This window comes from Papaver somniferum, unplaced genomic scaffold (assembly GCF_003573695.1).
Source record: "Papaver somniferum cultivar HN1 unplaced genomic scaffold, ASM357369v1 unplaced-scaffold_117, whole genome shotgun sequence".
Lineage (NCBI taxonomy): Eukaryota > Viridiplantae > Streptophyta > Magnoliopsida > Ranunculales > Papaveraceae > Papaver > Papaver somniferum.
This window is the reverse complement of record NW_020620714.1, coordinates 11,948,737-11,960,677: the sequence shown is the minus strand read 5'-3', so window position 1 is coordinate 11,960,677 and position 11,941 is coordinate 11,948,737. Positions and strand designations below refer to the sequence as shown.

Here is an 11,941-nt window from a genome sequence, read left to right as displayed (position 1 = left end):
AATAAATAAACTCCAGAGCCTAGAAATTTATGCTTATTAAGATTGGAACTAACCAATCTAAGTGGATGGGAACATCTTAGTTGTAGTAGTTGAGGAACCAATCTGATTAGATGGAAACATCTAAAAAGTCTATTCATAAAAGCACGGAGCTCAGGTGTTATAATTAAAAAAAAACATGGTAGTTTCGCCATATCTCGCTGAATCCTAATCCCTTCTGTTTTTATTTATTAAGTGATTTGGTGGGGCACACGATTGAAGTTGTTACCATTGCTAGGTGAAATAGAGTGGTTGAGATACAAAAAAAAAAAGTTGAGACCAGACCATCAGACCAACCAGTATAAATTCAATAAAGTCGACCACTGGTGCCCTTGTATATGCCAGTTGTGTTGACCTAGAGTTAGGTTTATCGACCATTGGTCCTCTTATATATGCCAGTTGTGTTGATATTGACCGGTATCTCAGTCCATTAGGATGGGTTCATCTTGGCAGAGGCCTTCAGACAGATATGGGAAACACCGTTCACTTCAAACCATCGATTTTTTTCTCTTTATCCATCTTCTTAATCTTTTCATGTGATTGGTTGACTCCGGTTATGATGTCCAGAAACTATCTGAGTATAGCTATGTCACTTATATATGAATTTTAGTATGCTGAGTGCAAACTCGTGTACAACAATTGGAATTTCGCATCAGGGTACTTCCTCCTGTAGTCAATGAGAGTATGCCAACCAAGGAGATTCTTTAGTGCCTTCCAAGGTTCTGTGTAGATAGCTAGGGTCTAGAGTAAAGGTTTTATGGGTACACCTCTGGTAAACCCTCCGGAGACAACACTCCACCGCTAGGGACACCTAGTGATTTAACGGCTGGCTGCACGTGCTAAGTGTAGTCATTTTATTTTCTATATTAGTTTTACTCGAGGACTAGCAAATAATAAGTTTGGGGGTATTTTATAGACATATTTTTGTGTCTACGTTGTCTTCAATTTTCTGTACTGTTGGTACTCGATTTTGTACTTATTATGGTGTTTTGTGTGTTTGTAAGTGTTTTTTTTGGAAATAAATATTGTTCGAAAATTCGGCTCGAAAAATCACTTGGAGCATCCCCGGAGGACATTTGCTATACGGACCCCGGATTTGGCTAAGGAGCACCCACGGCTATATGTAGCCCAATTTTTTAAACGTCACTCATCTTCATCTTTTAAATTCTGAAAAAAGGCGGGAAAACATGGTTCTCACCTGAAGAATTTTCGTTCGAAATTGGAAGGCATTGTAGAGATACTCAATGGCTCAGATTGATTGGGGGGGGGGGGACTCTATTAAAGTTAACATGCAGGATATGGTTGATTTCGTCGGTTGAAATTGACTAGATAACTCGCAAGAAGAAGTCAGAGAAACACGTACACCGTAAGAGATATTCACGTGATTACGACAAGTTTTACGTGTGCTTCTCGTGTTTGGATACCACTTGGTCTCTGAAGAAGCGTGGAGAAGTCGAATAAGGAAATTTCATAGGCAGCAGACGTGTAGGAGAAGGATTTTTGGAAAGAAAATATTCTGAGAATATTACCCTTCATTGCCGAATAAAGAGAGATTACTGTGAGTTATTACGGAGGATTTTCTTCGCCTGCTGAGTATAAATATCATCCTGGGGTAGCAGAGAAGAGGTACAGAGAGTTTGGGAGAGTTTAGAACACCACAGTGCAAAAAAAAAAAATCGAGTTGCAGAGCTACCATTTCTGCTGCTGCATAGCTGAAGAACACGAAGAACAGACCAACCAAGACAGTCGTTTATCAACAATGTTAACGACACAGAGGCGTGGGTCTTGGAAGCTACAACAACAACGACAGTTTCCTTTTATCGTTCTCTGTAACAGTGTTTTGCAACAATTAAAAATATTGCAAACACCCAATTTTCATCATTTTCTCTCCATTTCATTTTTGTAAACAATTTTTGAAGCAATGAACAAATATTTTGAGCGTGTTTACACAATGATGAGCTAAACCCATCCTCTGGGGCGAAGGAGGAAGTTATTTCACCAATGAAAAGTGTTAATCTCTAATTTATGCAATTATTATATGATTATTTGCCTTGATAAATAAATTGATAAAATGGTTTTTGTTAAACAATTGTCATTTCAATTGATGGAGCATGCTAGCCTAGCGTTTTGATGTCCCATACTTTCGATCTACAATTGTTATTTTCTAAAAACTAGACTATTGCAATATTAAGCATCAATTTGAATGCATGATTTGCATGATTATAATTAGAGAGTATAAATCACTTTGATATTGGTATATAGTGGAATACATAGCCCCAGTCTTCTCCATATTTTTCATATCACTTTTATTTAAGTTTGCTATATTTTTAGTCTTAAAATTAAATCTTGAATCTTTTGCTTTCACAAGTCTCAACGAACCTATTACTACAACATCATTGAAAAATACCATCACTGTTTTTAAGTTACATTACCGACTATACCAGGGACGGCAAGGTTGTGAACTGTCATACTGCCGGCCCTGACAGCAGAAATTATTTGCATACCAGGGTCGGCAAGGTAATCAGATCAATACCTAGCTGGCTGTTGTACATCCGACAGGGTATTATGTTATCGACCCTGCCGGATATGTGTTGCAGAAAATACCTTCTCCTGATGCCTAAAATCATCATAATTTCGGCATGGTTATAAATTACGATCTTGCCGACTATATCATAGCCGGCACGCTAGTGACCAAATACCGTTCCGACGGTTAAACATAAGAAAATGAACTCCTGATGCCTAAAATCATGATAAGGCGGCATGGTAACAAAATTTCGACATTGCCGACTTTACCGTAGCCGGCATGCTAATGACCAAATACCCTTCCGGCGGTTAAACAGAAGAAAATGAACTCTTGATGCCTAAAATCATCATAAGGTCGGCATGGTAACAAAATTTCGACCTTGCTGATTATATAATAGTCGGTATACTGGGGAAACAAAAACTTCGCCGGCAAATTCAAAATTCAAATTTTTGGCAAGTACAATTGCATTGAGACTTCTACTTAGGAACTATAACGGCCAAATTTGTGCATCATCATATAAATACACTACTTCTCTCTACAAAACAACACACAACTATTTGCATATACTCTCCTAAGCTCATATCAGCATATACTCCATCTAACTCACCCAATAGTTGTCTACATAAATAATGGCATCATTTGATTAAAATCAATATTTGTCAATCACCAAAGCTTGGTACGCGGAAACTCGAATTAGACATAAGTCCTCCGTAAGGGTGGATGCCGTAACCTTTCGGATTAGGGTACACAATAAATTTAGGCAAGAGTTTGGGAATCCTAATGGAAGAAGTGTTCAACAAGTCCATGATAGGCACCTAGTCATCGAAAATGCGATACTCGCTTTTTTAGCTCTCTAACCCCGGATTTTCAATGCTACCAACTTCAACTTGTCCATTGAACAATTTGTAAGTATGTTTGTGGTTTATTTTACGTGATACATGTTGTTTGGTCTTCCTACTAAACACCACTAACAAAGTAAGTTTTTGTTTTGTTTTTGTAGCATGAAGTTTTCAAAGCTCGCTACTTGGAGGAAAAGGGGGAAGCATTCGCATTCGATGCAAGCTATGAATTCATGGTCTCCAAAATCCCGGAGTAAGCCCCGAACTTCATGCAAGCCGGAGATGAATGGGATTCCTCCAACGAAGATTGATGGTTTTAGTGTAGGTTTTGTGGGTAGATCTCTATGTAAACCCTCACGAGACTATAACTCGTCCACTAGGATCGCCTAGGGGTTCAAAGGATTGATGCACATGTTAAGTGCATTCGTTTTTCCGTCGACAAGGAGTTAGGTTTTATGTTTCAATCAATGTAGTGACCAAATTTGTATGAATAAAGTGAATTACATCTTCTCATATTCTGGTTTCTGTTGGTATAACTATAGGTCGGAAAGGTTACATTGCCTACTTTTCAACAGCCGACAATGTTAGAAATCATTACCATACCGACTACATGTCAGCCGGAAGTGTTAGAAATTATGTGCATGCCGACCATAAATAGCCGGCATGGTAGGACATGCCGACCGTAAGATTGCTGGCCTAAGAAAGGTCGGCGTCTTCTTTATCGGCGGATCATGCCGGCTATACTTCGTCGGCATCTTATTCAAACCCCGACCATGACGTCCGAACTTAGTCGGCACCTTATCCAAACGCCGACCTTGCCAACTTTTCACATTTTCAAAACCAAAATTTTGGATCGAAATCGAACTCATAAAACAGATAAAAGGTTTAATCTACTGAATTCTTATTTTCAAAATTTTAATCTAAACTCAATTAATTAACCTAATCATAATTTTTAGTGTTAATTAAACAAGGGTATATTAGTCATTTAGAAAATACAAGGTTAAGGGTGGCTTCTTTTACTTTAAAATGTCTTGGATTTTGTCTCATTAGGTATACCCCAATTGATCTGGGCATACCCCAATCAAGCCAGGTTAAAGAAGATAATGATTTGTAGAGAATCCATCCAAAAAAAAGACAATTCTCTTTTGTGCAAAGCACATAAATTTTTCGAGTCCAGTGTGTAAAAGAGATGTCATAAGCGCATAATTCTTGATGTAAGAAAATTTGTGTGAAACTCTAGTGCATTCTGATTCAAGTTTTGTAAGTGCTACTTTTATAACCAGGAATCTACCAGGGTTTGTTATACCAAGTAGGAAAGGTATTCAAAGGACAATTACTAGGCTGAGGTTTAGTCATTACTTTCATTAAACAAATTTTTTGGCTGATAAATTGGATAAAAGAGGTGCATTAGTAACTCTTATCATCTGAGATTTTACCCCAACCTTCTTTATTGCCTGATTTCAAGTGGCATGACATGTATTTTTTATTTGTGATTTTTTCTTCTTCTTTTGTTTTCAGGTCTTTGATGAGAACAATTTTTCGTAAGAGAGTATGCATTTTAATCTACAACCAACTTTCTCTATCTTCAAAAATTTCTTTGCTCTTCGAATTTCCAAACCTTGGTATCATTGGAACAAATCTAAGCAGGATAAGATCCACCCAACTCCATTCTACTTTTAATCTTCTGTATCTGCTTTTGTTTGAAGTGTGTGGGCTTCCAACTCAAAACCAATTGGAAATGATGGAGTGGCCTTATATATTAATATCTAGGCTAAGGAGTTAGTTATGTGGGACTATTTTATAGTTTCTCCAACATGCTTCCCTCGACGTGTAGGGAGGAGATTAAGCCACTACAATGTGGACTTCTGTACGGGTGGACGGGCATCCCTTTGGTCTACTTCTCATTCCACTGTCATACGGGCCTAGCTCTAATACCATGTTTGAAGTGTGTGGGATTCCAACTCAAAATCAAAGGAAAGCCACACATTTCTAACAACTTTTGTATCTAGCTAATATATATAATCGGTTTTCCGATCTAAAGATGAGTTTTTTCAGATTCAAACACAAGGTGTTAGATTTAGACATATTACCATTTTCTTTGGGTTTATTTCTTACTTTCGTCTCTGATTTATTTCTAGGTCTTGATTTTTCCTAAACCTAACTTTTGGTTTCAGAAAGAGTTGGAAATAAACTAATTCAGTTTCCTTTTAGTTTTTACTCTAGGGTTCTTATTTTGGGATCTTCAGTTCTCTTTGGGGGTTTAAAGTTTATAAGGGTTTCTTGATAAAATGGTATTTCCTAATTGGGATTTGGAAATTTCATCAAGTTCTTTTTTAAAGTTCTTGCTGATTTGTTCACTCTAGCATTACATGCTTTTGTTCAAAAGATTATTCAATGACATTAAACTAGCACCAGCATAAAATTCCTATAAACAAGCTACATGACTCCAATTCCGATTTACTCATCTACAATAACAAATAAACCAAGATTTTCAAAGACACCAGCAACAGGATTTTCAAAGACACGGAAGACACCAGCAACAAACAGTTCTCTAGAAGACCGAGTCAGATGAAGACCCAAACCGGTCCGGACCGATTTCGTCACATGCAAACCGAGTCAAGTTATAGGGTTACCCTGCAACTACTACTATAAAATCATTGACAATGGGTTGGATCCATGGATCCTTCTATACCTATATCATCACTTTGATTTAGAGAAAACCTTTGAGAAATGGTAGGATTTACAGATCCTAATGTTTCTATTGGTTACAGATTTGTTACTTTTGATCTAGCCAAGATCATTGAAACTAGTTATGTTAGCTTGGAATCAAGTAGGAATAATATGAAATATTTCTCAAAATTGGTCGTGTAACTTTGTTGTTCAGTATTTATTGTGTTTCTTGACTGTGCACCACAGTGCATGATTCAACCTGACTTGTTTGAAATTTCGTAATTATAGAAAACTTAACTTAAGAGTCTGTCAAGTAATCGAGTCCAATCATAAATTAGAGAATTCATATGAAGCTTACCTCTTTTCCGAAAAGAAAATAGAATAATAAAATTTGATGGTTTTGCAAAAAAAAAAAGGTGAAAAACAGATATAGGCCTGTTTTTTTTCAGGGTTACAACCATAGACCTGTTTTTTTGAAAATTACAAATCTAGGTCGGTTTTGACCGTTTTATTTAAGAAACGGCTAACGGTGGTTATCCACCTTTTTGGCACCGTTAGGATAGTATAGAAAGACTTATATGCCCTATAATTCCTTCAACTCGTCGAGTTCCCAATTAACTCACTGAGTCTGCTTAGTAACTCGGTGTTGACTGGTAACTGACGTGTACGTTGCACACGTCATCATTTCTGCCACGTGTCAGATAAAATTTTGGTCCCCACAGTACCCAACAACAGGATTATCTTCAATAAAAACATATCTTATTCTTTCTTTTTTTCAATCAGATCTAAAAATAGTTGGTGGTGTTCATCTTTCATCAAATTGTAGCAGTAGCAGCATCAAGGTGCAGCGTGATATATGTGACAAAGAAGACCATGAAACCAAGAGTTGTCCATGGGTATATTCAAGGTGCAAACATATACCTTGTAATGGAGTTAGAACATTGTTAAGATCTAAAACAGATTAAACAAATGGAAGGACCTTCTTCAAATGTTTGAATCCTACCTGCAATTACTTTGAGTGGTTTGATCTTGCTACTTCTCCAACTACAACACTTCAAATCAAGCTTCCAAGTCTAAATTGCTGCATTGCCTGTGGAGAAGAAAACCATTTTTTTCAACAACTATCCATTGCACAATCAACCTTGCTTCAAACAGAACTGCAATTCAAAGTTAGAACTAAAGGTTTGCAAGAATCAACACAATCTCAATTTTGCTTACCTGGTATGCAAGAAGAAAGACTATGATGCTTCCAGATGGGCATCAGATGCACTTGTAATTGAAACAAAAGAAACATTGAAAGGGAAAGCACTAGAAATATGTAATGAATTTAAGAAAAATATGAAAATGTAATGAAATCAGAAGTTGTAATTGAACATTTCATAACTTGTTCTTCAAAAGAAACTGCATCCATTCAAAGTTCCACACTTAAACTACACAAAAGATAAGGAGTAACTGCATACATATCTTCTAAAAAAAATGAAACTCAATCAACATAACCAACTCAGATTTTCATATACTTCTTTGTTTTCTTTTTGCTCTTTGGATCTGACACTGTAAAGGTGACATTGTTGCTAACTGAACCAATATTCTTGAAATTCTGATTCATACATGAGGTTTGAGAAGATCCAAATTTTCTTGTCGCCTTACCCTTAACACCTTTTTCAGATCTTGCAACAGCTTGCTTATATGATTCACCAACACAACTCTGGATATTGGATTTGGTCTTAGTTGCACCCCTTACACTGGTACTTTGACCTGCAGATGAACCATGAACAACTTTTGCACCTTTCTTGTTCCTCTTTGATGGACCAGATTCATAAGATGTGAAAGTATCACCATCAACACAGGTTCTAGCCTTTGGTACCTTTGGATTAGAACCAACTGCTCCTCCAGCACAGGTCTTTTCATAATGAACTGGTTCTCCACATCTCTTGCATCTTCTACTCTTCTTTCTTGTGGGTGGAGGTTCATCATAGGCTTTAATTCTATTCCCCTTGGTCTACCTGCTTTTCTGATGTTAACTGGAGGTTTCATCATCTCTTTCAATGCCGTCTGGATAAGAAGAAGGAAACAAAGAAAGTATCATATATAAATGAAAGGCTGAAACCCTAAAGGAATCAAATATGGATATTTTATTTATTGCAAAACAAATGATAATGACAAAAGAAAGAATGGGTCAGAGACTTTTCATAGTGATAATATACCTTTTCATAGTCTTCTGGGCCCAAAAATGGGTTGAATTCTGAAGCATATGTTCTCTTATAGATGTCAACCCAATAATACTTGTCACAATGACTGGAACAATACCCAACATGTAAAAAATAAATCATTTAGGACAAACCAATTAGAATTAAGAAATGTTCAAAGTACATTATCACTATGAAAAGTATAGAAATATTATAAGGAAAAAAGGAAAATGAAATGAAAACAAATGCAATGAAATATCACAATACTTACTCAGCCCAAACAGGTCTCAATGGCTTTAGAGCACAGACAACATGCTGGCAGACAAAACCCCTCAATTTCCATTGCAAACAGCTACAAGTCCTCTTTGGAAATTCCACAACAAATATGGCTCCATGACAACTTGTAACCTCATATACTTTCCCCCTAACAACACTCTCTAGTTGAAAATTTATGGTCAAGTCACACATCTTGGTAATCAGCTGCATTGCCTTTGGAACAAGGTCACCATCCTTCCATTTTGCAGCTTCATTCCTCCTCTTGTTGAGAAGTCCCATCACCAGTTGTCCATACATCAAACCTAGCTTGGAAATTGGCTTGTCTCTAATATTCTTGGCCATATTGTTGAAGGATTCTGAGAAGTTGTTGTTGATGTGCTCACATTTGCTAGTAGGTGGAAAATGAGCCCTAGACCAGGTTTCAGGCCTTTCATCCATGAGAAATCTTGCAACCTCTATACTCTCAGCTGCCATATCATCCATGTGTTGCTGAAAATTAAAGTGGAACATTACATTAAAGTGAGGCATTACATTAAAGTGAGGCATAATAATTGTGTGATTCAAGACAAGTAAAGAACCTTTACATTAAAGTGTTTGATCTTATAACACTTGGCAGCATTCCAAAGATGAGTCTGAATACTGTACCCCTTGTAGTACTTCTTAAAGTTGGCCATCAAGTGCCTGCAAAACCAATAAATGATTAACAACTGAAAATTAAAAAAAATAAATGAAGCAAATGATTAAATGGAAATAAATGGAACAAAACTGAAAAATAAATGGAAATAAATGAGATCACCTGACACATTGTCTGTGCTCAAACAAGGGAAAGTGATAATAAACACCTTCTAAAATCCCCTTCTGCTTGTCAGAGATGAAGGTAAACTCATGATCATCACCCAGCAGCTTCTTCAAATCCTCCAAGAATATCTTCCAATTCTCTATTTTTTCATTCCTGCATACCATGATACCTAATGGAACTAATCCATTTTGACCATCCAGTCCAGTTGCATGTAACATCACTCCACCAAACTTCCCATTCAAATGACATCCATCCAGGCCAATGATCTTTCTACAACCAGACAAGAATCCAACTATAGTGGATTTGAAGCAAATTATCATGGACAAGAAAGTGTTGTTTGTAGTTCCATAAGAAAAAGTTGCTATACTGCCTGGATTTGTCATCTACAAACATAATGACATGTATATTTTCAGGGATTGTTCCATACTAAAATTACATAGACAAATTAAGGAGATAATTACCAAAATACAAAAACTTAAAGAACGTGTTGTCAAACAAAGAAATTGAGATAATTACAAAAATACAAATACTTAAAGATAAAATGTTATACCTTGACCATTTCACAAAATGTTGGCACCAGTGAGTAGCTCTTCTCATAATTGCCATGTAGTTTCTCCAACACCTTCACCCTTGCTCTCCATGCAGTATGATACCTTATATTAACTTTCCTGGCTTTGTTGAACTGTGTTGCTAAGTCATCTGGACATGGTACTGGTTCATTAATTCCAAGCTCAGTCTTCATCTTCTCATAGTACCGTCCAGCTACATACTTTGGGGTTGCAAGCTTGTTCAAGTCATCTTTGTCACCATTGCAGGTGTGAGTGACATTAAAGCCTCTAAGTGTAAAAGTTTTACCTTCACCTTTCTTGACCATGCCATAAATGAACATTGGAAAATATTGAGTCCTCCAATGAATGCACTTGACCCTCAGCTTAATTTTAGAACCCTTAGTAGCATAAGCCTAATGATTGTTCATGATGTAGTTTTGAAAGTGATAAGTAGAAGTTCGTTCAAAGACTTGTAAAGATTTGATTTCAGACTTAATTATGGTTTCACTTAATGTTACGAGAGACTGGGACTCAGGATTCCACCAATAAATCCATGCATGCGATTCATATAGTTATTCTAGACAATTATAGCTCAAATAGAATATTGACTCTGTTTCTTTGCCAAGGTAGATTTTTGAAAAGAAACGACTGTAAACCTAAAGCATGGGATATCAAAAGACTTAACCTAAGTATAAACCATCAATTGAAATCACAACCGTTCAATAAAAACCATAAAACAATTAATAATCCTTGAAAAAAGTCATGAAAGAATTAAATATAATTACCACATGCATGAAATATGGCTTCCTCCGTCATCCCAGTCTTGGGGTTTAGCTCCTCATATTAATCATGATCTCAAAATATGTGTTTGTTGCTCAAAAGATGATTAAAAGAGTGAAAAGTAATAACACAAACTGTTTGCAACAGTGTATTGGTGTTGCAAAACAACTGTTACAATGGAACTGTTACAGAAAAACTGTTGCTTTGTCGCTGATTTTAAGACCCTAGAATAAGACTGCCCTGAACATCTTAATGTTCTGCGACTGTTTCCCGTGCGTCAATGTTCTTCGCGTTCTTCCTCTTCAGCATCAGCAGCAGCAGAAACAGAGTTTGGTAAAGCTCTAATTTCTTGTTCTCTGGCTCTCCTTAGGTTCCCAAACTCTCGGCACATCTTCTATATGACCCAAGAAATCTATTTATATCAGAAATACCGATTAAATCCCTCCCAAATCTTCCAAAATCTCTTTCCTTCTCTTCACGGTCAAGTTGCGGCAATTTCTTGTTTTAGGATTTCTACGCATTTCTGAGCTTTCCTTTTTATTCTAAACTCTTCCTTAGATAGATACAAATCTTTGGGAAGGTTTACAGCGCTTTAATCTCTCTAAAATTCCCTAAAACAGGTCACACACGTGACTTTCCATATTTTCTGTTGTGAGAAAAATCCGTCGATTGAGCCCAGTCTAATCGATTTAAACACCCATATCTGATTCCTAGACCCATAAGGAGTTTATCTTATGAAAATCAGAGGTTTAATCGACCTCAAACTCCTCCAAATCACGATTGCCAAAACTGTTCTTTAACTGCACTATTTTCCCGCCAAAAACCTGGTTTTGGAACCGTAAAGAAGATGGTGTGCCCCTTATCCTCTGATGGGGTGCGATTAGAAGATGCCTGGAAATGGGATGCCCATTAGTAATTAGGTTACCCCTTATCCAAAGTGAGGGTCCGAATAGCAAATATCCTCCCATGAACGCAAAAAACACTTTTTGAGCCAATTTCGCCGCAAAATCTTATTTTTCCAAAAATACCTACAAAGACATAAAAAGCCAAAATAAATACAAAACCGAGCACTAACAATATATACAATTGAGATTATATCAGACACAAAAATGTGTCTATCAGTTCATGATATACAGTAGTTATTCACATGGTTGTAGAAAGATTCTTTACTCATAAACTTACTTCCAACTATGAGGTCATTTGGATCCAATGACTCTTCATCTTCAGCTGGGAACATATCCTGATCATCTTCTTCCTTAAGGTGATCTGCATATTCCTTCTCA

General features: G+C 36.7%; 1 protein-coding gene across 1 annotated transcript; it reads right to left on the bottom strand.

The window, feature by feature from the left end:
- Positions 1-7,570: 7,570 nt before the first annotated feature.
- LOC113329874 lies at positions 7,571-10,204 on the bottom strand. The gene is made up of 8 exons (XM_026576696.1): positions 9,881-10,204; positions 9,698-9,756; positions 9,328-9,600; positions 9,110-9,212; positions 8,527-9,020; positions 8,274-8,364; positions 8,073-8,121; positions 7,571-7,950 (listed from the first exon to the last, which is right to left on the bottom strand). Exons 1-8 carry the CDS (start codon positions 10,202-10,204, stop codon positions 7,571-7,573), a joined length of 1,773 nt encoding a protein of 590 aa, XP_026432481.1.
- Between the last annotated feature and the right edge of the window lie 1,737 nt (positions 10,205-11,941).